Raw genomic sequence first — 26,664 nt, 5'->3', positions numbered from 1 at the left:
AAATTTAAATGCTCTCTACATTATAAAAATTCTCTGCTCTCTTAATCATCCTTTAAAAGTTTATTATATTAATTATAAAAATTCATTCATAAATTTAATAAAGTAACTAATATTTTTATTTATAATTTTAAATTAAAAAAACTTAAGTACTCATCAAAAATATATATTTATAATAAAAAAAACATAAAAAAGTAAATAATATTTTAGTTATTAAAATGCAATCACATCATTAATTAAAAATAATTTATATATTAGATATAGTGATTTTATATATAATTTATTATAAACTTTAATATATATAATAAATATGTATGTGTATTGTATATTTTCAAATACTAGTCAAAGATAATAAACTTAAACAGAAAAAGGGAAGAAGGATAAAGAAAAAAAAATTAATAAAGAAGAAAAATGATAGGAGAACAGGATTGAAGGAGATAAAGATTTTACATACTACTCTAATCTCTATTACTAACCTTAATTAAATTTAGTACAACATTTTTTAGATTTTAGGAAAAAAATTTCTTATAAGGTTAATTTTGACCGATGAAATTTCTCCTCTAAAATTATATTTAAATTGTATTCATTATAAATAATAAAATTTAATTAAAACTAAACTATTGTTTTTATTATGATCTTATTAAGAAAATCTTCACTCCTCGATTTATTCTTAAAATAAAATAATAAATAAATCATAATATTTCATGATATATGAATTATGTATAAAATATTTATAATTAAAAATAATAATTAATCTTCATTAAAAATTGTGAGTACACATTAAATAAATATCATTATTTTAATATAATTTATTTAATATTTAAATATAATGATTCATATCTTAAACAGTTCGGTTAAGATATATAAGTTGTTAAGATATATAAATTATTATGTAGTTATCATAAGATTTGTATCAAAATCCGAAGATATTCTTGTTAAACAAAAAAAATACTTTCGTTAAAAAAAATACTTTAATTAAATAGCTCCTAAATGATTTCTTCAATGTAATTATTTGAATTTTTATATAAAGAATACACTAGTTTAATTTTAATTAAATTACAGATTTTTCCATTTTAATAAAAAAATGAAAGAATGTTTTTTTTTTTTATTATCAAGAAGAATTATTGTTATTTTTTTATACTTAAGGAATGAATTTATCTTTTGATACATTTATTTAAGGAATGAAATATAAATGATTACAATTTTTTGGTTTTTAAAATGACATGGACAAATCGTAAAACCGTGTGAGATACGTGTCGAAAGTTGAAAGCGAGGTTATAGTCTTTAAAATCACGTGAAAGATACGATGCAATTGCAAGGTGGCAAGTGGCAAGTGGCAATTGCGAGAATAAGGAAGAGAGAATAGCAACGTTGAAAAGGGGAAAATATCCAATCAAATTCAAATCAAAACCTAATTCCAATTCGAAGGAGAACGGGTATCTGCTCATTCATCATCGCATACCCGTTCCCCTTTTCCCCTTTCCGCCAAACCCACGGTTTCCTGTTCAACGGATTATGCTTCTTCTGCCACGCAAACCCTTCCCCTTTCCTGTGAATTCCTCTTCCTCCTTGCAATCCAAACGGGTCTCTTTGTTCGCACTTGTCTGCTGTTGATGTCTCATATTCTTCCCGAAAGGAATTGGCTTGTGATTCTAAACACACCCAATTCCTTCCCATTGCAACACACCCACTTCTCTTTCTCCAAACGCAGATGGGATAACAAGTTTTCTGAGCTCCAGAGTGGATAGTCTTAAACTGATTAACAATTCGATCGTATTTTTGTTTTTTGGAGTCAATGGATTCTTCACAAGGGTCCACCATTGCTGGTTTCGTGGACAAAGCACCATCCATTCAGAGGAGTGAATCTAGTTTTGATGGCGTTCCTGTCTATGTTAAGGAGTTAATCGCCGGAGGCTTTGCTGGTGCGCTTTCTAAGACCACCGTCGCACCCCTCGAAAGGGTCAAGATACTTTGGCAGGTCCATCAGTTTTTCTCCCCTTTTCTTTTACTTTGCTTCTTTTAGTTGAACACGATTCTGTTAGAGATCCCTAATCTACTAGTGTATATAAGTAGAGAGTGAGGCGATTTTTTAGAGTTGAGTCAGCTTCAAGCTCACATTTTAAGAAATTCAAGGCTTATTTGATTAGATCACTCACGTTATGAGTCTGCTGTAAATTTATTTAAATGTTTTATCCTCACATTTTAAGAGATTCAAGGCTTATTTGACTAGATCACTCACGTTACGAGTCTGCTGTAAATTTATTTAAATGTTTTATCCTGTGTTGTATTGGTGAGAATCAGATATGTATTAGATATAATGATCATACTAGACAAATGTAATATAAGTATGGACTTAGGTCGGTTGATATCTTGGATGTAGAATCTTCCTGGAACATAAGGAAAGGCCATCTTCCTTGCTCATTCAGAATGTTCTTCTATGGGTGTATGTTCTCTTTTAACTTTAATTTATGTTATCTACAGACAAGGACAGCTGGATTTCACTCTATTGGGGTGTATCAATCTTTGAATAAGATACTGAAGCATGAAGGTTTCCAAGGATTATACAAGTAATACTCAAATTAAATAATATATTTTTTCTTTCCCCTTTTTTAAAGTTATGTATTGTTAACCTTTGCACATGTGGTGGTTTCAGAGGAAATGGAGCTAGTGTTATCCGCATTGTTCCATATGCTGCCTTGCATTTTATGACATATGAGCGCTACAAAAGTTGGATCTTGAACAATTATCCTGTGCTGGGAACGGGTCCTTTTATTGATCTTTTAGCAGGCTCTGCTGCAGGAGGAACTTCAGTTTTGTGTACCTACCCCTTGGATCTTGCTCGAACCAAACTTGCTTACCAGGTAGGGATCTCATTCTCATTTGAACATCTTTGAAGCTTTGAAATAGAGTTGATGGTACCTCTACACATGCTCATACGCTATAAGTATTGAGAATATGTTATTATCCATTCCATTATTTTTTTGTCATTTAATTGAAATTAAATTAAAGTTTAAGGAAGGTTCTACTACCAGGAAAACGGAATAGTGAAAGAGAGATGAAGAATAATAATATTAAAGTACATCTACCAATTTCAAAAGAGAGACTAGCTAAGAAAACTTTTCTGGTATTCATAGAATGCTTCAGCATGGACTAATAAGAATATAAGATGCACTATGAAGTATGAAACAACATGGTATCTTGATCCCAATTCACATGGTCCCAATTTTGGAGATTTCCCCCTTCAGATTGGGAGAAAAATTCCCCCAAAGCATATTTGAGAACGGAGACAAGGATCATACCCCTTCTTGCCAGGTCCTTGTATATTAAAAATGATAAAATTATTATTTATTTTATATACTTGTATGTACATATATAAACGACTATGACTATTGTCTTTTATTTAATGTTATTAATATACTTTTTTGTTAATTTTGAATTTGTTAAAAGACGCCATCCCTAATGGTGTTTGATAACTCCCTGGTTATTTTTTTATATTTTTTTTGGGTGAATCTCTCCCAATTAATATAGGAAAATATTAAATGCAATGGTTTTATGTTGAAAGCAAATCTGCATGGAATAAAAATTGATAAGATTAGCTTGAAGAAACATTGATTCATGCAAATATATAGAGGGAATGTATTATTAGTTCTGTTTAGTTTTTAATCTCTTTGAGGAACTGTCATACTTTTTTGAATAGTTTGGAGCACCTGGAATTTCAATTGACAACTTTTTCCTTACAATATTCCATTGACAAATTTGATATCTGCCGTAAATTTGAAACAATCACCAAATTAAGATCCTAACATTATTAGTTGTGGCTATGCAATAGAGCATTTGCCATTTATATATTAGGTGAACCTGTAAAATTGATTGCTCTTCTTGGACTTATTATCCATGTAAGTAATACATGTTTATTTTTTTGATGCTTTAGTTATAGGGGGATATTTTCCGAGGAAAGAATTTCTTGTAGCATACTGTATATAATAATATTTATTATTTATGTTGTTTAAAATATTATAGGTGGCAGACACGAGAGGAAGTATCAAAGATGGTGTGAAAGGAGTTCAATATCAAACTGCAAATAATGGCATTAAAGGTGTGCTTACAAGTGTTTATAAGGAAGGGGGAGTTCGTGGACTTTATAGGGGTGCAGGTATGTATGTCACAGGATATACGTATACCAAGACAATCTTTAAGCATGGAAATCATAATTGGTTACTGGAGAATTCGGAGGGAATACATGTTTGTAGAGATAATATTTTCTTATGAAATGTCTCGGTTATCATCTTTTGCATTTTATTGCCCTGTCCTGTTTTCTCAGTACATTGATTGAAAACTTACCCTTTTATTTTCCTTAGGACCAACACTTACCGGAATTCTTCCCTATGCTGGTTTAAAGTTCTACATGTATGAGAAACTGAAGACTCATGTCCCTGAAGAACATCAGAAGTCCATTTTGATGCGTCTTTCTTGTGGAGCTCTAGCTGGATTGTTCGGGCAGACTTTAACATACCCTTTAGATGTTGTCAAGAGACAGATGCAGGTACTTAAAGCTTAATTTTTATGTCTTCCTCAGTTGGATAAAATTTTCCCTTTATTGGTGGTTTAGGGTGGGTGTCTAGCCAAATTAGTTCTGCACTATTTTGCTAGTTATAAAAATTGATGCTAGAGACCTTTTAGGTCGTATTCAAGTTTTATAACTATGTAGTATTACCAAAAGTCCCTTTCTCGAAGCTTTTTACACTTCTCTTTGTTTATGCAGGTTGCCAGCCTGCAAAATGCTGCTCATGAGGAAGACAGATTCAAAAATACATTTGATGGACTTAGGAAGATTGCTCGTAATCAAGGGTGGAGGCAGCTGTTTCATGGCGTAAGCATTAACTATATAAGGGTAATGTTCACCTTATCATAGCGAACTTTATATGAGCCGAGTTTTATACTACTATTTCACATGTTTCAACTTCTGTTATTTGCATTGCCTATCACAAGCAGATCAACTTGCTGTCAAAAGCTTCTTTCTATGATGTGTTAAAAAAATGCTATTTTTTTTCTTCTCTTTTCTCTTTTTTACTAAATTTTGGGATATTTTAATATCCAAATTCTATACGACTCACTGCTATGTTGTTTGGGAGTGTGCAAAACTTCGCTATCTTTCCTAGTGTTGGTTTTCATGGAGCTGAATGAATTGGATGTGAAATATGATGTCACTGTATAACATTGGACAGTAAGTAAACATATGACCAATCCTGTTGAACACCAATTCTTCTATTTGATAACAACCTAGGGACTGAAAATAATGGTTGAGTGAATGGTGATAGTGACTAAGGTTCTTTATCGAACTTCATAAACTACACAAATAATGTGCATTGATTTTAGAGCTTTGTGCGATTGGTACTCATTGATTCCTGACATTGTTATGGCTGCGTTGAGCATTCCCATCCATTTTGTTGGTAGCATCTATGCTTTCTTTTTGGTTCTATGAAGGTTCTATTTTAAACACTACTTGCTATGTTCACAGATTGTTCCTTCAGCCGCAATTAGTTTCACCACATATGACATGATGAAGAGTTGGCTTGGCGTACCACCTCAACAAAAGTCTCGATCAGTTTCGGCAGCATGATAGTGCTCAACCGTGATGGCAATAACAAGTCACAATGACACCTTCTAATTGAGACTCTAATCTTACAGGAATATCTCTTATTGAGTATTACTGCATATGATTTCTACATATTATTTTTTGACGAAACCTTTGTGATTATATCAACTGATGCAAGTTTGTTTGTCATATCTGGAAAGTTCCTTCACAGTGCTACTCATTATTTGTTTAACCTCAAAATGCAACTTGTATAGATTTATACTATACTATAGATACAACACGAAGGTAGTTACTTATTTCCCTTTGAAATTTCTATTCCTGATTATATATGTCCATGAATAACTAACTGCTAAGAGATGTTCTGCATGAACATAAATGCTTGTTATTGCGGTCAAGTCTAGAACACTTGGGGTCGTATTTGTACATTCTAGTTAATCGCAGGAATCATCATGAAAATCGTATTTGAAGTGTATAATAATATTAAAAGAGATGTATATGTACGCACGGTACGATATGTTTATTTATGTCTTTAACAAAGCACAAGGTAGCGCATATTTATTTATTTATATTTTATACTGTGAATATTTATGACCATGCTCATGCCTGATGTAAGTCTACCATTATCTGCTATTTTTTGTTTTCGTTTTGCACGCCACGGGGTTTGGGTGGTTGAGATTTATCGATTTCACTTTTCCCAACTCCACACATGGTCTGATCGTTACAGGAGCCAGTCTGACAATGTGCTACATTATTCATGTTTTTTTTTTTTTTTTGAACGATAAATGTTAATGGTTAGTTTGTTAGTTGTTAGTGAGGAGATTCGAACCCACACCCTCTTAATCACTCAATCCTAAATCCCTCTCCCCAAACTACTTGGACCACCCTTACAAACAATTTGAAGCATTTAAGCACTGATCTTATGTTTGGCTAGATAAAAATAATGTAGAGAAGAGAAGATTTTTTTAACACTTAAAAAAGTTATTTAATTCAAGGTAGTTCATAGAGTGGACATTGATATAGTGTTTAAAATAACTTAGATAAAATTGAGTTAGTGTTTAAAAATCTTGTACTGTTTAATTTCAATTATGATATACAGTTCATAGAGTGGGAATTGATTGTGTAAAACAAGCTTGTCAACATTTTTTTTTTATCTCGGAATTTTATCAAGGGGAAATCCTGTTTCAAAATAATTTAGATATCGTTGTTAATGTGGGATTCAAAAACATGGTCAGTAAATCTGGGTTTGTTTGGGTAAATTTTTTTAAGAACATTTTTTTAGGAGAGCAAAATCAGAAAGAAAAATAAAATTATTTTTTTAAATTAACTTTTCTCTTATTAATTTTTTAAAATCTTATTTTTAATTTATATATAAGTTAGTTTTAATTTTTTAAACAGTTTAATTTATTTTTTCTTCTTATGTTCTCTCTTAAAAGTGATTTAGAAAAGTTTATTCAACCAGCTTCTATATATTGTTAACAAGAGTTTTAAGAATAAGAATTAAGAATTAAAAAATAATTTTTTATTATTAAAATCGCTTAGAAGTGAATTAATAATATTAAAAGATTTGAAACACTTTAATTTAAAAAGTGGAAATTGCATTTTGAAAGTAAAATAACCTAATCAGCTAAAGAAATAAATAAATATGAAAATGATGGAAATGTAATTTATAAAAAATGAGAAAGTATTAACTGGTTTTGATTATTACAGTGAGCAAGTCGGCAAGAGAGAGAGGCGTGTCGATTACTGAAAGAATAATTGGAAAACAAGAAATGCGTGACCTCGTCCGTTGACTATCTGTCTCCAATTCTTTGTTTTTGCTCCTACTTTTCCTTCACTTTATTCATCCTTGGAATGTTTACCACTGCATACCACTTTTTTTCCTTTTTTTTATTTTTATTCTTTCAACCCTTAAAAAAATGGGCTGTTTCCAGTTGCCATGATGTTTTACCAGCTCACGAGCTGCCAGTTTGAAACAGAATGAAAAAAAACACAAAACAAAACAAAACCTTTATAAAATAAGGTTCTAAATATATGATGATGTTGGTTTAATAAAAAGCTACTGCAAGGTAAATTTTCTAAATTTATGTATACAGAAATGACAGTAATATACTTTTTTAATATATTCTTTTAAATGACTTTTTTTAATTAGCTGAATTTTATTAGAATTATAAAAAAAGTATAAATATCAATTTTTATTTAACAGGTTTTGTTCATAATTTTATATTTTTAATAAATTTTAATTAATATAGGAGTGTGGCTAAAACTCTCCTAGTTATGTATAACATGCGTCTATGATTTACAACTCCATTTTGATTAGTTGCAACAGTAACAGATCTTCATCTCTTGGTGATGTATATTAAACCCAAGTAACACTTTAGAAACGAATTATACCCAATCTCAGTTTTAAATGAAAATTGTCATATATTGTTGGAAGCGTATATGATTTACATCAAACCAAATATGTTTATTAGTTGTAGTAGGAAATGAAACACCCCAAATACCAGTTTGAAATCAAAATGACGATAAGATAGAACATAGTAAGATGGAGTTTTATTAGTAAATATTTTTTATGTTAGTAGTATTTAATTAGAATTAAATTTAGTTTTATGAAATTATACTGTCTTCTAATGTAAATTTTTATTACACAAAACATGAAGCTGAAAATTTAATTGTAAGTGTAACTAAGCAAGATTAAATTTGTCCATTAATTAAGCAGTGTTGGAAGTCACTCCAGGGATTCAAATTGGCCTTTGAATTTTAAGCAACCAATCAAACATTGGGTGTACAGTAAAGTGAATGCAGCATTTTAGTTTATTATTAATTTATTTGAGTCGTTGGATTTGGATTGTCTTTGGATTCCTAAGAACAGTGCATAGACATAGACGCTTGGTTGCAGATGCGAATATGAATGCTTCACTGTTATCGAAAACACAGAGGATGGAAATTACTGGTCATTGCATTTCGAATTCCAAAATCAAAATCCCTGCAAATGCGATAAAAAAAAAAAAAAAAAAAAAGAGTAGGAGCCAAATTGTACATTTTTTTCAATTACTTTATTTGTCGCTGATCCATTGGAATGCTCCTCAACACCAAAGAAGAAAGACAAAACATAAAAAACACAATGCCTCTTTAAATTAAATATTACTCATTACTTCTGAATGGAACACAAGGAAGGCCAATCCCACTCTCGTTAACACCCAAAATGCCAAAATTTAAACTTTGATCCTCTTCATGTTACTTTCTACGAACCTATGAAAAATAATTTCTAAAAAAGAAAAATAATATTTACTTCTTGAAAAAGACGTGTTTATGGAATGTTTGTAATCTGTGAGTCTTCAAATATTAACTCCCGAAAATAAACTATTATAAATATTATTCTAGCTTAATTACTCTTTTAATATATTATTATTAACTTTTGATTTTAATCCTCCTCCAAATTTAGTCTTTCTATTATTTTAACCGTAGAACTTTAGTCGTTTTATTGATTTGATGTCTAATAGTATTAATAAAAATAGGAAAATGCTTAATCCTCCGAAAGCGAAATCTGAAATATCGTCCGAATCATTAAAAAATTATTATTTTTTAATAAATTTATTATAAAATAATTATTTTATAGTAAATTTATTAAAAAATAATAATTTTTTTAATAATTCGGATGAAATTTTGACTTTCGAGGTTGTAGGAATGTTCATAAAAATATTGACATGATAATGCATTGGTGGCATTTTAGTAGATATTAAATGTTAAATTAAAATAGTAGGAGATAAAGATCATGCAAAAACAAATAATTAAGGAGACTAAAATTGAATTTTAAAAGTATTAAAAAATAAAAGTGAAATTAACCTTTTTTTTTGTCATTTCTGTAGAAACGATAGTCTTTGTCTTATATAAAGAAATATACCCGTGTCAGCATATTAAAAAAAAAACTCAATTACGTATTAATTGTACTAAATTTTGTTGATAGTTTTTTTTTTCGATAAATAAGAAGATTTGTATAAAAGGATGTTGTAACGAAATTGGTATAATTTTTACTAAATGTTACACTGCTCAATAATTTTATATTAAATGTGAATTTTAAAAATTCAACTGTTAGATTGAAAGTTTATATCTCTTAGATCATATATATCAAATTTTATATTAATTTAAGATTATTTGATACTTCATTCTCATAAAATAAAATTGACGTAATATATACATTTCAAAATATACTAAAATATGAACACTTTGATTACCTTCAAGTTGTTGTTCAATTTTAACAAAATTTGACATATATGATCTAAAAGATATGAACTTTCAATCTAACGGTTGAATTTTCAAAATTCACATTTAATATAAAGTTATTGAATAGTGTAATACTTAGTAAAAGTTACACCGGTGTCGTTGAACCTTCGTCTAAAAAAAAATTGAAAGAGAAATACATTTATTAGTCAATAAGTTGCTTTATAAAGAAAGAGTAGATTGAAGGAAGGTTCTAAGTGATGAAAGACAAACATACATACAATGAATAAATGAATGGAACAGTTAGACATAGGAGGTACAGCTAGTAACTGAAACCAAATTTGATTTTGAAACAGATAATTAAATTAGTGGATACAATTAAATAGGGCGAAGTGGATGCAATTAATCTGCTTCTGTAACGTTGTTTTCTCCTGCGAGACAAACAGAAGCCATTTTTGTTTTGTTTTTGGTAATTTTTAAGAGAAAAAGTGAGGCTGACGGGTCCATACCATAGCAGAGTGGCAGATCTCTCTCAACAGCACTCACTCTCTGTTTGCCTAATTGTCCCTCTCTTTTATTTATTTATTATTTAGTATTTATTTCTGAGAGTCGTACACTTTTCAGGTACTACACACCAAAGGCTTTGTGCCTTTTTATGCCTTTACATCCCTTCCCAAAGGCACTGGACCCTACCACATCAAAACGCAAACCCTGAACTGAACCACAACGTGAGGTCTGAGGTGGCGGGACCAACAACGTCAACACCCCTTTGTCCGTTGCACGTTTTGAATTTCAAATATCCTAACGCCAACTTACATTACATTACACAATACACCCCTTCACGACCCTCTCTCTCTCTCTCTCCAACATCACTGGCTTAAACAAAACGTTGGCTTTTATTTGACTTCACTTCATTCAAGCCAAGCAGCAACACCTGCTTCGTGATGGGTGCCTCAGGAAAGTGGGTTAAGGCATTGATCGGACTCAAGAAACCAGAGAAAGATGAACATGTAACCTAGTTATTAATGTATCCAAACTGGTGTCTGTTTTTTTTTTTGTTTTTTGTTTTTTTATTTTTTTATGATTTGTTTGGTTTATATGTGTAGGTGAAGGAGGGTGGTAAGAGCAAGAAGTGGAGGCTATGGAGGAGTTCTTCCGGGGACATGGGTTCTTGGAAGGGTTTCAAAGGAAGCCACAAAGCAGCTTCTGAAGGTTCTGATTCTCCACCTGTTGTTTCAGACGCTTTCACAGCCGCAGTAGCCACTGTGGTTCGAGCTCCACCTAAGGATTTCAGACTAGTTAAGCAAGAATGGGCCGCTATAAGGATCCAAACCGCTTTCCGTGCCTTCTTGGTCCAGATCTTCATCCTTTCAATAACTACTTTCCATCCATTATATTTATATTACTAGTCAATGTGGGATCTTTCAACTGAATAAGTATTAATAGTTGTGTGGCGATGATTGCAGGCAAGAAGGGCTCTGAGGGCATTGAAGGGAGTGGTGAGGATTCAAGCTCTTGTGAGGGGAAGACAGGTGAGGAAGCAGGCTGCGGTGACATTGAGGTGCATGCAGGCCTTGGTTCGAGTTCAGGCTCGAGTAAGAGCTCGTCGTGTGAGGATGTCCATAGAGGGCCAAGCCGTGCAGAACATTCTTAATGAGAGACGCGGCAAGCTTGAACTTTTGAAGCAAGCTGAGGTATCTAACTCACTCATGCAAGCTTGTGTTTCTGTTATGTGTGGTGTGGTGTTGTCTCTAACTAAATCTGCAGGAAGGATGGTGTGACAGCAGAGGGACGTTGGAAGATGTTAAAGCCAAGATACAAATGAGGCAAGAGGGAGCTTTCAAAAGGGAAAGAGCAATTGCGTACTCTCTTGCTCAAAAGGTAAGTGTATCCAACTAACTCTGATTAAGTTCAGCTTTTGCAAAAAAATTTATCAAAGTAATAGATTTTGGTTAAAAATAATATTGATGTAACTTGATTTATGTTTAAATATTTTATTCTAAAAGTTAGTAGTGGAATTAATAGTTGTTACAACTCAATTGTTTTTGGACTAGAATGGATTTCTCAATGTAAAAACTAAATAGTTTTTCAAGGATGTAATAACAAACTAGAAACTATGGTACTTATTCCTTTTCTTGCTTTAGAAAGATGTTCAAAATTCTTGATATGTATGGGTATGTATATTTCCAGCAATGCAGATCAACACCAAGCTCCAATTCAAGAACAAATGCCTATTTTTCCTCTCTGAAGAGTAATGAGATTAACAAAGCAAATTGGGGGTGGAGTTGGTTGGAGCGTTGGATGGCAGCCAAGCCTTGGGAGAGTAGATTGATGGAACAGTCTCAGAATGAAGGTTTAGATAAAACCCCACCTCCAAAGAAGTTTGTGGAATCCTTTGTGAGCTCTAATTCCAAACCATGCTTGGTCAAAGTCAAGAAGAACAACATTACAACAAGGGTTTCTGCTAGGCCTCCCCATGTTGTTGGCCATGCTACTCGTTCATCGTCAAGTCCAAGTTCTGAGTTTAGGTATGATGAGAGTTCTGCATCATCCTCCATGTGTACTTCTACCACCCCAATGTCTGGGAACACTTGTGACAGGACTGAGGATGGTGGCGGCAATGCTAGGCCTAGTTACATGAACCTTACTCAATCCACAAAGGCAAAGCAAAAGACAAGTAATCATGTGTATAATAGAGCTCAGAGGCAGCAGTCTATGGATGAGTTTCAATTTCTCAAGAGGACAGCGGTTTTCTCTAATGGAGATTCCAAAAGCACTGCTGGTTCTGACCCTTCAATCAACTTTTCTAGGCCACTTCACTTGGACAAGAGCTCAGTGATGGCACGGTGAAATGGAAATGGCTCAGCTTACATGGTGTGATGTGAATGTGGTGGAAGCTCAACATCTTTCTGTATTTATTATTTTTTTTTTTTCCCAAGAAGTGCAACATCTTGTTGTTTGAGTTAGCTAGCTAGAAGTAGCTTATTATGTGTTTGATAATACTTGTGAGGGCTCTCCATTTGTATAATTGTTCATTTGTCGATGCTAAATCACCAACTTAAGCAAGACCTAAAGTACATGGGGAAACACCCTTTTGTCAACACATTTAGAAGGATTTTCTCATCTAATTTTGTGAATTTTTTTCTCACAAATCATAATGCCATTCATAATCTTGTAGAAAGTGTCCAACAGATATTTATTAAAATATGGGATTCCTGATAATATATCTTTTATAAACTTACATTCTATATTTGAGATATGCTAACAACACATTCTTTTGTATTCTTTTAAACACTACCATTATTGGCTGAAATTCTATGTAATACCACAATTACTTTTTTTTTTTTTTTTTTTTTTTTTGTATTTTAGCACACTTAATATTTGTAAGATAATACATATAATTGATCTTCTGAAGTCTGGAGACTGTAGTAGTATGATCAATATCTTAACCGTTTGCTTAGCATCTCTGTGTTCTTTTGATGGCTCTGAGCTTGACCCCATGCTTGAAATTCAGGACTATCCCATACTCGAGTTCTAAGGGGTTTTCCATGTTGGGTGAATGGCGGAACAAGTATTTCCGATATAAATGAATCAGAGAAAGCTTGATCTCTTGTAGGGAAAAGTTTTTACCAATGCAAGCACGAGGACCAATTCCAAATGGTATAAAAGCATATGGATGCCTACGTTTCATTTCTTCACAGTTGGGGTCAAACCTTTCTGGTTTGAACTTTTCTGGCTCTGGAAAGTTTATGGGATCTTTTCCTACAACTCCAAGCGCTAACCACACCCAAGTCCCCTGCTTACACAAATCAAGATTTAGTGACGGCACAAGTAAAACCTCGTTAGTTAATGATTGTAATTTGTCAAGAGTTTGTATGCCAAAGCAGAGTCCTAGAAATCATGAAGACTCAATTTGGCTAAACACTTCTGGAAGACAAATGTTTTTTTTTTTGTTTTGTTTTTTTTCCCCCTTTTTCCTTTTAAGTATGTGTCGAAAAGTTTAACTGACTTTTATTGTTATTACCTTTGGAAGAAGATAGCCCCCAATTTTTACTTCATTTGATGTTTCTCTTGCAACTAATGGGGAGACAGTGTAAAACCTCATAGCTTCTTTGATCACCTGCATTGCATTAATTAAATTGAGACAGAGCATATAAAAGTTGTTCGAGGTCACAATGCACTAGTATGACTAAAATAAAATATCACAATAAATTAATTTTATAAGATTGAATTAAATCATAATTCACAATTTTGATCATATTACTTGACATTAAATTTTCAATATAATTACAATAAGATATTTATAATGAGAAGTATTATCGATACACTCTAATATAGTAGTTAAAATTTATTAAAAATTTGTAAAATTAAAAATAGTATATCGTTAACATTTCTCATGTGTTGCATACTTTGTGGTTGCATGTTGCAAGTGCAACTTTAAATTTTTCTGAAATGTCATGTTTAGTTTAACCAACCTGATCAAGGTAAGGAAACTTGTCATGAAGGTCTTGAGAAGTGGGTATTTGATCTACTGGACCAAAGGAATCAATCTCTTGAAGCAACTTGTTCTCAACCTGAGGATGTCCAGCAACCAAATAGACAACAGAAGACAAGGTAAAGGAGGTGGTTGCTGAGCCAGCAAGTAGGTGCTCGTAAGTAACAGCACTAATGTAGTCAGGTGTGAACACATTCTCTGAAACTGCTTTTGTTTCTCTAGCATTAAGTATGAGTGACAAGAAGTCCTTTGAACTTCGGCTCCTATCTTTCATTCTCTTTTCAACAATCTCATCAAGACGACCACTCAGTTTCTGGTTGGTGCGTTCAATCTTCCAGTCCATGGTGCCAGGTATTCTCTTTAGAATCTGCCTAAAAGGCTCCTGAAGTATTGGCACAAGCAGACCCAATATAATGGATAAGGAACCAGACAAGTCCATCTTAAGTTGTGTTGTGGAGTATATGTGTTGGTTGATGAAATCTGATACTTCATTATCATCACTAGCACTTGCATTGTCATTGTTAACATTAACACTCTTGATGGAATCACAAATGGAATGGGGTCTAGAGAGGCCAAAGTTTACACCAAATGCTGCCTGTCCAATCACATCAGTTGCTAGTCTTAAGGATAGGTTGGAAAAAATGATGTCTTCTTTTTGAGAGTCAAGGCTTTGGGTCGCAGATTCTATGAATGACTGCATTGTTGGCACTAATCTGGATAAGTGTGATGGCTGGTACATTGATAATATAGTGTTTCGCATCGTAGACCATTGCGAATCCCTGCACCACCAACAATTGCAAGACACTGTTTATTATATATTGTGATTTGAATTGAATAGAAATTGTGTGTATTTGACTAGCATGAGCAATATAGTTTTGGAGACACGTGGCTCTGACTTTTGAATTTCATGACTAATGATCATAAAAGGGAAAGAAAATGATATTCAACTTAGTGGACCACTAGAGAAATCAGCATCTAAAGAATAGCTTTTACCACTTTTACTCGTAACCATTAAAATTTCATAGTGTGCATCATATAACTTTACTTGCCAACATGATCAAGAAATATTGCGGTTAAAATAAAGAGGAATTGTAAGCAATGCGCTCCTCTTAATAAATTATATTTTCTTGGTTAAAATTTATTAAAAATAATAAAATTAAGACAGAAAGCCATTAAATAAGAATATGAGATCTACTAATTTTATGTTTTTAATAAATTTTTGACTAATTAAAAAGTATGTCAAAAAGGTGTGCTTTTAGTATTTCTTTAAAATAAATAGTCAATTCATGTTAGTTTAGCTTATTTAAAATGTCAATCCTTGAAATTATTTTTGCTTTTTTTTTAGTATTATTATATGAGTTAATCATTTATATATTATCAGTGTAAAGTTTTTTTTATACTGACAACTAATCATATTTTTTAAATTATTTTATTTTATTAAATAAGTAAATAACATGACACAATTGTGGGTGAAAAAAATTTTACACTAATAATATATGGGTAATTAACTCTTATCATATTGGTACCTTTATTTTTGTGTTTAAACTTTTTTCTTCAATTATAAAAATTCAAGATCAACATTTCTTATGAATTATAAAGATAAAATTTAAAATCTAAATATATGAAAAACAAATATTAATATATCTTAACGGTAAAACAAGTAAAACTACAAGGACGGGTTATATTTATTTTAATAATAAATATTTTTCTTTTAAAATTGAGTAATAAATATTTTGTTTGTAAAATTTAGATAATTATTTTGATTCTTGTAGTTTTTTTTTAAAGAGAGAATTTGATTGATTTCTCTTCTTGTGGTTAATAAATTATTTTAGTAAGAAATTTGTAAAACCTACTACCAGCCATTGTTAATGCATGTAGTAGTCTTTTATTCCTTCAAACTTTTTAAACTTTTCTTATTTATTGAAATGACAACACTATGATTTAAGTATATATTTTTACAAGACCATGTACATATTATCTAGCTATCACAACCTTTTTAATTATTGAAAGGATTGTTTAACTTTTATATTTATTTGCCTAAGCAGTCAACGTTTTAAACTTGAGTTACAATCATCTGCTGTTATATAAAAATCTTATACAGGATCCTAATAATGGGAAAAAAAGTTATTAAACTATATTGCTCATTTATATTTTATTCACGGCTCTTGTTTTCCTAACTAAGATTTTCTGCAGTTCTTAAAAAACTGGAGGATCCATTTCCTTTCTGCTCACGTTTTTTTATTTATTTATGACAAATTCGGATTTATTTATATAATTTTGTCTAATTCACAAATTATAAGTGTAAAAGTGATCCGGCTTAAAATTACAATTTTTTTTCTTAATTTATTTTAGCTATAAGTCTACAAATAATTGCATAATAACTTCCTTGCTGAGCCAATGAAACGTCATGTTGTATGTATGCATAAGAAAATAACTACAGATATAAATTTGTACATATTTAAATTATATCGAATCATCACTTATTTAAATTATTCTTTTGTTTGAGAAATTATATTTTTACGACCATTTTCTATAAGTAGAAGACATAAAATAAGTAAAGAGAGAAAAGTATAAGACAACATAAGTAATATAATAAATATATAGAATAATATTATAAAAATGCCATATAAATATTATATTATTTTAATCTTTCATTATTAATTTTCGTTTTTATTACCATTCGTGTGTGACATGCATATATATAATATAGCATTTGGCTAAATTGTTGATGTAAATGTAACTCCACACTATGTGCTACCGCTTTTTTCATGTTGTGACATTATTAACAGAAAAATGCTAGTTGTGCCTACAACATTTTAGGGGAAAAAAAGGAGAACATAAATGGAATATAAAAAAAAAGTGTCTAATAATATGAGCGTGATGTGATAGAAAAAATTGAAGTATGAGAAATAATTTTTTTTATTCAAAAAAGAGAGTATGGGAAACATCTATAATTACCAATGTATAGCTATATATGCCTCTAATATTTGGAGGAAAATAATGGTCCTTAATTATCCTATTTTTGAAGAAAATTAGAAAAGCACTAGCACCCGTATTTTCCTGTTTGGTTTATACTCTTTCTTCCCCAATGGCGTAACATGTGAGGATTAAATATTAACTTTTGAAAATTTCTAAACTTAAAAAATACTATTTTAAAATCATCGATAATTAACACTTGTCACTTTTTTTTGTATACATAAAGAGTAATAGCATCTTGTAGAACTCATTTTGGATTCTTTTTTTATGAATCTTTCATTGTTACACAGATGTGGTAAGTTTTCTATATATTTTTTTATAGTGAAAAATTTAACTTCGATTTTAAATTAATTTTATGTGGGTTCTACAAAATCCTATTTTCTTTCTTTTTTGTTATTAAAAATCCATAAAATTTACATGAACACAATTAAAAAATGTGATCGTGTTTATAGATATAGAGAGAGTAAGTGAATTGCATACCGAGTGAAGAAGAGGCCCTTTTGGTGAAGAGGGGAAGCAGAAATTGGTGAGGGGATACTTCTGTTTGTAATGTCTTTGAATTTTTTGATCCCAGCCTCTTTACAAAGCTCTGCATCTGCCACAATTATTAATGGCTGTCTTCCCATATGGAATCTGCACCAACAAATTCACACCATTACATTACAACCCTATGCATAACCCCCAAAACTTTATTACAACAATGAAAATGGAGCCCCAAAAAAAGAGTGCTTAAAACTGTTTTTCATAACTCATAATAATGTTCAAGAGAAAAACACAGTGCTTCTCATTTTTTCACCTTTTCTCTCCACTATCCACCCACTTTCTCACCTTTTTTATTTTCTTATTATTTTTTCACTTTTCAGTTCTGTTTATAGAAAAAATAAACTGTTTCTTAAAAAAATAATTTATTAATTATTATATAAAAAATATTTTTTTTTTATATTTAAAAAATAAACATTTTTAAACCGTTATTATTAACAAACGTACCTTTAACAAAATTTGTTTTAATATAATATAATTCATTATTAAAATAATTTAATTTTTATAATCTTTCCAAACATATCAGTGAAAAATTTATATATTATATTACCTTATATCTATATAAGATATTAAATTTAAACTCTATTGTCGTGGCTTATAAAAAAGAAAAATTTCATGGTTGTGATCGTATCTTATTTGTTAGAAGTGTTCGTAATGCGAATTAATTTGGTGTCTGTTTCAAAAATCATTTGAATCAAATAAAAAAATTAAGTGTAATTTAATTTGAATGAATTATGAAATCTAAATTAAATCAAACTAATCTTTTGTGATTTAATTTTTACAGTTTTAAAAATTTATTATTTAAATATCAAATAAAAATATATAATATTAAGTTATTTATTTAATATAATTAAAAATATATAAATATTAAAATATTTCAATCATTCAATGTATTTAACATCAATTATTTTAGTAGAAATATTTCTTTAATTCAATTTTAGTTATCATATTAAATATTTTATCTTATATATTTTTTATCACTTAGAAAAAAAAAATTCTTAAACATTATAAATAAATATAATTTTTTATTTTAAAATTTAGTTTAATAACTTATAATTTTATAAAAGACATTTTATGTTATGTGTTAATTTTGTATACATAAATTATGCATATATATATATATATGTGATTTAATATGATTTGGAGCGATTTCAAATTATAATCCAAAAATTAAACTAAATTATATATTTTTTTAAAAAATTTCAAACCAAACTGAATTACTAATCGATAATTTTCTATTAATTTTCAAATTTTTTTGGGATGGAGTTGGAATTTTTTTATTTGGGTTGGTACACCCTTATTATTGTTGAGTGTTGGCGAATATTACTACATGCACAGAATTAATTGATACGGTAATCGCCCCTCCTTTTTTGTATTTCTTACACGAAACTGCCTCTATTTTAAACTTTCTAGCAAAACTTGTATTTCATAATTATGCCGTGTTTAAAGGAAAAAATCTTTAATTTTTTGTGTTTAAAATAAATTAAAATATCCTTAGTATATCGATTTTGCCTCATTTATTATACAAACTTCCTCTATAAGTTAAGCATTACAAAGAACCCTTTCTATTTTATAAATACATTGCAATTAAATCCCTCTATTATAGTAAAAATTTGAAATTATTAAATTCTTAAATGAAATGGGAATGAAATTAGAGTAACACAAAGAATAAAGAATACAATAAATCACTATTTAATATTTATATTCAAAATAAGATTTGATGAAACCATCTTTTAAAATTGTTTTTAGTAATTAAATAAGAAAATAATATTTTTACTGATATACTTATTGATAATTTACATGATTATGAGTTTTTATTGAATTTTTATTACAATACTTTTGGAATATTCCTTGTTATTTATAATTTTGTTATTAATAATATTTTTTATTTATTTTCTTCAATCATTTTAATGTTATATTAGATTTTTTTATCATTTAAATATTATTAATTTAAAATTTTGATTGTTGCAGAGATATTTATTAATAGTAATGTATATAAAATAAAAGGGACTTTGTAATATTTGAGAAATAGAAGGAAATTTACGTAATCAGCCAATATCTATAATAGGGGTACTTTTATGAAATTTATTTTAAAATAAAAAAAGGTTTTGAATTTAAGTGTATCATTTATAAAATAGAAGGGGTTTTATGTAAGAAATGTGAAATAAAAGGGTAGTTGGAACAATTTACCCTTAATCAAAAAAGATTGCAGCATAAATATAAGTGATTATTATAGAATAAACTAATTTATATGTAAGAAGAACTTAAAATTACAAAAATTCATATTCCTCTTTTTAATTTAATTTTATTACAAAAAATATTACGTATATTGATATATAAAAAGTATTATTATAGATATAATATTTGTAAGTATAAATTTATTTAATATATATTTAAATAATATGTATTGTATATCATTATAATTAATATTTACATTCTTTTAATAATATATTATTTATATAAGTAAAAGTAGTTTTTAATCAATAATAAATATTATATTTAATAAGATGTGGATCAACAATTTTATTTTAAATATTTTATCATATTAAAAATAAATTCCTCGAGCCAAGTACCTTGTTATATAGTATTTGACACTTAAGAGTAGAATACTAAACATACTACTGTGCTTAAAGCCTTTTTAAAATACATATCAACAAAGACAATTAAGAACTTAAATATAGGAATTTCTTTTATTGTGATGTCAATATAAAAAAAAAAAGTTTTCCGTTACAATAAATAAATAAATAAATAAATAAATATATATATATATATATATATATATATATATAGAGTTGTGTACTAACACATCCAATTAAATGATATATTCTCATAAATATTAACATAATTTTTATATATACTAACAATACACCCAATTTAAATTTATGATAAAAGGGAATTTTTTCCATGCCTTCATCATTTTTTTTCTTCAATGGAGTCACTCCTAAAAAAGTATTATTTATTGGAGATTAATAATTAGTTCGGATTCCGAAATGATTTTGATAACGGTAGTCACTCCCAAAAAAATTCTTATATTACTTATAATTTATGAGTGCCAAGGACCAAACTTAATATGACTAATATAACACAGAAAAGTTATTTATCAATCGTGGTAGGACCTATTAAGTGATAGAAATCTTATTATGCATGTGGCTTGTTTCACTGTTAATATAGTGGTTTCATACCAAAAGAATAGCTTAAAATCAATAAAAAGTATATTAAAGAAAAATTAGTTAATTAATTAATTAATTATAATATGTTCACTGTGTAAACAGTTTTTATATTATTCTATGGTACAAATATTAAGGTTATTAATTTTATAAATTATATCCAAAATAATTTCTAATTTATCATAATCTTTTTTTGACATGAAAAAGACATAAATGTATTAGTATAAGAGTTAATCATCTATCAGTGTAAAGTTTTTTATACTGGCAACCAATCATATCTTTTAAACTATTTTATTTTATTTTATTTTATTAAGATTTAATCACCTATACATTGTCAGTGTAAAGTTTTTTTATACTGACAATCAATCATATCTTTTAATAGTATCATGTCAGTTGCTCATTTAATAAAATAAAAATAAATAAAAATAATTTAAAAAATATAATAAGTTGTCCGTATAAATTTTTTTACACCTAATAGTGTATAAATAATTAACTCTTTTATTAAATAAACAACTAATATAACATTATTAAAAAATATAATTAATTACTAATATAAAAAAATTTTACACTAAAAATGTATAAGTGATTAACTCTCTATATAAACAATATTTGGCAGCATTGCTTGAGTTGAGAAAGACACCATAGTGTACGACGCTGGCTCTGGGCCCTTTTTGAGTTCTTTGTATGGAAGCAAGCGGGCAACCGAATCAACGAGAACTAGTATAGGACGTTTCGATCATATAATAATTAAAATAAAAATAATTGATTATGTGACTTTTAAAAAAAAATTAAATCTAGTTCTTTCAAGTCAAAATTGATCTGCATCATGATTCGGCCTAAGATCATTCTCCAAAAGGAGTTTGAGTTTGAGGCACTTGAATGGACATATATATACACAAGATCCATATATATCCAATCAACAGTGACAACCTTTTCCTTATCAATCCAATGAAGGGGAAGAAAAGTTGAGTATATATGTTGCACCAACACATATATAGTAAATAAAACTAACCTGTAAATTGGACCGTATTGCTTGGCGAGGACTGAGAACACATCAGGGCCATACCTAGCCAACAAGGGAAGGTGTCCTACAAACGGGAGAGATGGTGGGCCTGGAACCTTCCTTACCCCCCAATAGGGTGCATACAGATATACCAACAATCCTCCTATTAAAGCAACAAGAGTGAACATTGGTGAAGCATATAACCCTTCCAAATCCATCAACACCATAAATATTTATTTGTTTTATTTTCCAGAGAGGGAGGGTTTTATTTTGTTGTGTGGGGGACTCTTTGTCTCAGTGCCTCATGGTCATGGATTGAGGCTTATATTAAGGAATTGGAGGTACTAACTACTAAGAAGGCTACATGAGGAGATGGGGTTTTGTCCTTATGTGAATGATGACATGTGAGAATTAGATACCCTTCTGCCCAATCCATTTGCTTCCTTCATTATATAATGCAAACAAATTAATAATGATTTTCATGGGAAGACGAAAATATATAATTTAGCATTGCGAGGCATACATTGTTTTCCGTTGAAAAGATACCTAATGGCTCGTGCATGTGGACTTTGTGAGTGTGTGGTGTGGGGGTATATGTGCACGTTCACCAGAATCAGGACACACACACACACTATCCACTATGAATCCTATTCCTATGCCCAGGCCAGGCATGAGAATGAGGCGTGCTGATTGCTCATTTATCCTTAGCATAAAACTACAAGGATAATTAATGTTTATATGAATCACCCCCAACCCAACCCAACCCTTACCCCTCTTCTACTTAATTTAATCAGCATTTATGCTTTCTACTATCTATGGATTCAATGAATGCACTCTGAATATACGTCATCACAGTTATCACAATAGTTTATAAATTATCACCTACCATATACCTCATCTCCTGCCCATTATTAATAAAGTATTGAAAAATGATATTGTTGTGAGCCACTGTTAGCCTATCTTGGCCTATTTAAGCAAGAAGAATCATGTTTAGATGTAGACACCTAATTTACTTTTCTTTTTTTTTTTTCATTTATTATTACATGGATATACTGTATCTGTACATATATACGTCCCATATAGGTTGTGGGATATGCAACAATTAATCATATCATGTTAAGCAAACACGCTGGTCCAACATTCATCAAAACCAATATAAACCATTAATATATATTTCAGACTACTGGAGAACCTTCCTAACAGTACAAACTCATATAGACGCAACGCAAGTTCATGACTTGAAAGACTCATCACGGAGGAAATATCATCGCAGGGGCCTATCAATAAGCCTAAACACACTCTAATTCGACATATTTTATTATTATTTTTATATACCGACTTGCATCAGTTGCATGTAATTAACCATCAGTTATATACATAATCATCTAAAAAATTCTGGAGTTTGCCACAAATATATTTCTGATAGTCTCGAATGAATTGGTGCTAAAACAAAATATACACTCGCTAGATTCATAAATCCGGCATACTAGAGGAAGGAAATGCAGTATGTCATAAGTGATGTGAATTGATAAAAGAGAAAGATAAAAAAATGAGTAGTTGATGAGAAATAATTAAAAACACCATACAAATATATGAATGTCACTGTTATAAAATATTAAAATGTTTGAAACCAAGAGACGTGTTGTCCCCGTTATAATACTTTTCTCTGTATCTTATCGGAGACATACAAAGGGGGAAAAACTAAATTAAATCTCATGTTCTATCACTTCAGTATAATCACACAAAGAACTATGTTAAAAATACTTGGTTAATGTCAGAAATAAAAATTGTAAATTAAGATCAATATTTATATGACGACCACCAAATATATAACTTATAATCTTGACTATTAATTTATACATAATAACTACATATGATTTGGATTTGTAATTTTCATATTTTACATATAATTTTATATCTAGGAGTTGCCCTGTATATGTATAAACTATAAAGTGAGCAGACTATTATTGTGTAAAAGGGGAAGGAGTGAATTTTCTCTATTGTATAAAACCATGAAATGTTAAAATTAAAAGAAGTCGTATGTCTTTTTAAGTTGATATTTGATTATTAAATAAATTATATATATATATATATATATATATATGGGGAAGATCTACTTATTTCAATAATAAATTTATCTAAACTTAATTCACTCAATAATTTATATTTGACATCAAATTTTAATGATCTAATAATTAAATTAAAATTTTTAATTTAAAACATAAATCAAATTTACAAAGTTTTAAAAAAATTTGAAAATGATTTAATAATTTATTTTATTAATTTAAATTAATGAATAATTATAAAAGTATTTAATACATTGATTTAAATTTATATAACAAAGTATCAAATAATTTTTAAATTTCCTTAAAATTTGAGATTTTATCTATGTATTAAATTTTTTTAATTCAATAGTTAAATTGTTGAAATTTGATGTAGAACATGAATTATTAAGTAAAATAAATCTAAGTAAATTTACTCTTAATATATATATATATATATATATATATATATATATATATAAATAAAGTGAACAAACTTTTATTGTGTAAAAGGAGAAGGAGTGAATTTTATCTATTATATCTAACTATGAAATGTTAACACAGACAGTCCTCTGTAAAATAATCTCACCATAAACTATCATATATAATTTAACTAAATTCATTAACTTTTATAATAATTACTTTACAAGTTGTACATAAAATACTTTATGTATAATAAGTGTTCATAATGTAAAATACTTGAATTGAGATTTAAATTAAACTCATAAAAAATTACAAATATAATATATATTAACAAAACCTTTTAATTGAACGACTAAATTGATGAGATTTATCATTTATAAAATGTGTAGTTTAATTAACGAGATATATCTCTAATGACAATAGATTACATACGGAATGTATTTATATAATAAGTAGCAGGTCCAACAATCCTTCCGCTAGGAGTATTATAGCATGTCATATGGGAGTGTTATATATATATATATATATATATATATATATATATATAATTCATGAAAATGATCAATATAATGTTCAAATACTAACAATAAAATAATTATTTATACCCATGGATTGGTTCGTTTATTTGCAGGTTTTTATAGGCTGAATACGAATTTAAAAAATATATTTATTTTTTAGACCGGACTTGTCTAGCAATATAAAATGTAGGTTTCGTGAACCGGATTCATCTAAATACCTACCTTTATATATATAAGGATCAACTTATTTTACTTAATAATTCATGTTCTATATTAAATTTCAATGATCTTATTATTATATTAAAAATTCTTAAAACATATATTAAATCTACAAATTCTTAAAAAATTTAAAAATTATTTGATACTTCGTTTCATTAATTTAAATTGATAGATAATCATTAAAACATTTTATACGTAATTTGATTTTATATAATGAAGTATCATATATGATTTTTAAATTTATTGAAAATTTATAAACTTAATCTATACATTAAGAATTTTTAATTCAACAGTTAAATCATTTAAACTTGTTTAAAACATTTTTTTTAGTGAAATAAGTCTACTCTATCAATATTTACACTTGAATATATATATAAAATAAAAAAACTCAAGTCTGACCATTTATGTGATGTTGGCATTTCTAAAGGGATTAAAGCATTATATATCTTATTTTGTCGGACATGCATGTTAGAATATATGATAATATATTCTGATTTATTATAATATCTGTTAGGCGTATATTTAGTTCCTTATTTATAGCTAATTTGTTTCCCAATTTTAGCCAAATTATACTTTGTATAATGTCTGAATTATACTTTGTATAATGCGTATATAAACATATGATTCTAATGGAATGAATCAAGGAATTATTCTCTTTTATGGTATCAGATTTATTAGGGAAAGATCCTTCACCTTTTTTCTAACTTCCGCTCACAGCCCTAGCGCCGTCCCGCTCTGCTTCTTTGTCTTATTCATCCTCCTATCAACCTCCATGTTTGACTCAAAATCTTCCTTTCACCCTGCTCTCGCTGTATCTAACATTAGGAACCACGTTCCCATCACTCTTGAGATGGAAAACGTGCAATACATGACATGGGTGGAACTCTTCAAAATTCATGCACGATCTCATAAAGTAATTGATCATATTATTCCTCCAGCGAAAGACAAGGAGAAAGTTCCTCAGACAGAGGAGGAGAAAGAACTATGGTCAACCTTTGACGCTACCATTCTTTAGTAGATTTACGCCACTATTTCTCATGCTCTTTTACATACATTCTTGAACTTGACATCACGACAATGGAGGCTTGGAATAGATTGCGTGACATATTCCAGGATAACAAACACTCTCGTGTCGTCACCCTTGAGTATGACTTCACTCACATAGACATGGCAGATTTTCCAAATGTCTCTGCATATTGTCAACATCTCAAATCTTTGTCGAATCAACTCAAGAATGTCGGTTTTCCCGTCGACAACAACATACTTGTTCTTCAACTAGTCTCTAGTCTCACTGAGCCCTACAACGGTGTGGCCACCCTTATTCGCCAAAGTGATCCCTTGCCCCAATTTTATTAAGCTCGTTCGATGCTCACTCTTGAAGAGGCCGGCCTTACCAAAAAGGTAGCATAGAACTCGTCATCTGCCATGATTGCTCGTGACTCGGGTGACTCTTCTGATATTTCTGATTAT

General features: G+C 29.4%; 3 protein-coding genes across 4 annotated transcripts; 2 read left to right on the top strand and 1 right to left on the bottom strand.

Moving 5' to 3' along the window:
• Positions 1–1,319: 1,319 nt before the first annotated feature.
• On the top strand, positions 1,320–5,902 carry LOC109797674 (Mitochondrial substrate carrier family protein). Its single transcript, XM_020357783.3, has 7 exons — positions 1,320–1,975; positions 2,479–2,564; positions 2,651–2,858; positions 4,018–4,150; positions 4,356–4,540; positions 4,760–4,888; positions 5,516–5,902. Exons 1-7 carry the CDS (start codon positions 1,793–1,795, stop codon positions 5,615–5,617), a joined length of 1,026 nt encoding a protein of 341 aa, XP_020213372.1. The 5' UTR covers positions 1,320–1,792; the 3' UTR covers positions 5,618–5,902.
• A 4,573-nt stretch (positions 5,903–10,475) lies between these two features.
• On the top strand, positions 10,476–12,914 carry LOC109795835 (protein IQ-DOMAIN 6). 2 transcript variants are annotated; one of them, XM_020355380.3, is made up of 5 exons: positions 10,476–10,821; positions 10,918–11,163; positions 11,278–11,505; positions 11,579–11,692; positions 12,002–12,914. In XM_020355380.3, the coding sequence occupies exons 1-5, from the start codon at positions 10,756–10,758 to the stop codon at positions 12,659–12,661; spliced, it is 1,314 nt and encodes a 437-aa protein (XP_020210969.2). In that variant the 5' UTR covers positions 10,476–10,755; the 3' UTR covers positions 12,662–12,914. The 2 variants fall into 2 exon arrangements, with proteins under 2 accessions (XP_020210969.2, XP_082933592.1); XM_083077466.1 differs by having other exon boundaries at positions 10,480–10,838.
• Positions 12,726–22,394, bottom strand: LOC109795834 (cytochrome P450 711A1). The gene is made up of 5 exons (XM_083077465.1): positions 22,002–22,394; positions 17,763–17,915; positions 14,287–15,085; positions 13,836–13,931; positions 12,726–13,607 (listed from the first exon to the last, which is right to left on the bottom strand). The coding sequence occupies exons 1-5, from the start codon at positions 22,217–22,219 to the stop codon at positions 13,269–13,271; spliced, it is 1,605 nt and encodes a 534-aa protein (XP_082933591.1). The 5' UTR covers positions 22,220–22,394; the 3' UTR covers positions 12,726–13,268.
• Between the last annotated feature and the right edge of the window lie 4,270 nt (positions 22,395–26,664).

The sequence above is a fragment of the Cajanus cajan genome, chromosome 6 (assembly GCF_000230855.2).
Source record: "Cajanus cajan strain Asha chromosome 6, NIPB_CcT2T_4, whole genome shotgun sequence".
Taxonomy (NCBI): Eukaryota; Viridiplantae; Streptophyta; class Magnoliopsida; order Fabales; family Fabaceae; genus Cajanus; species Cajanus cajan.
Note: the sequence above shows the minus strand (reverse complement) of the source record. Positions and strands in the feature narration are given on the sequence as shown.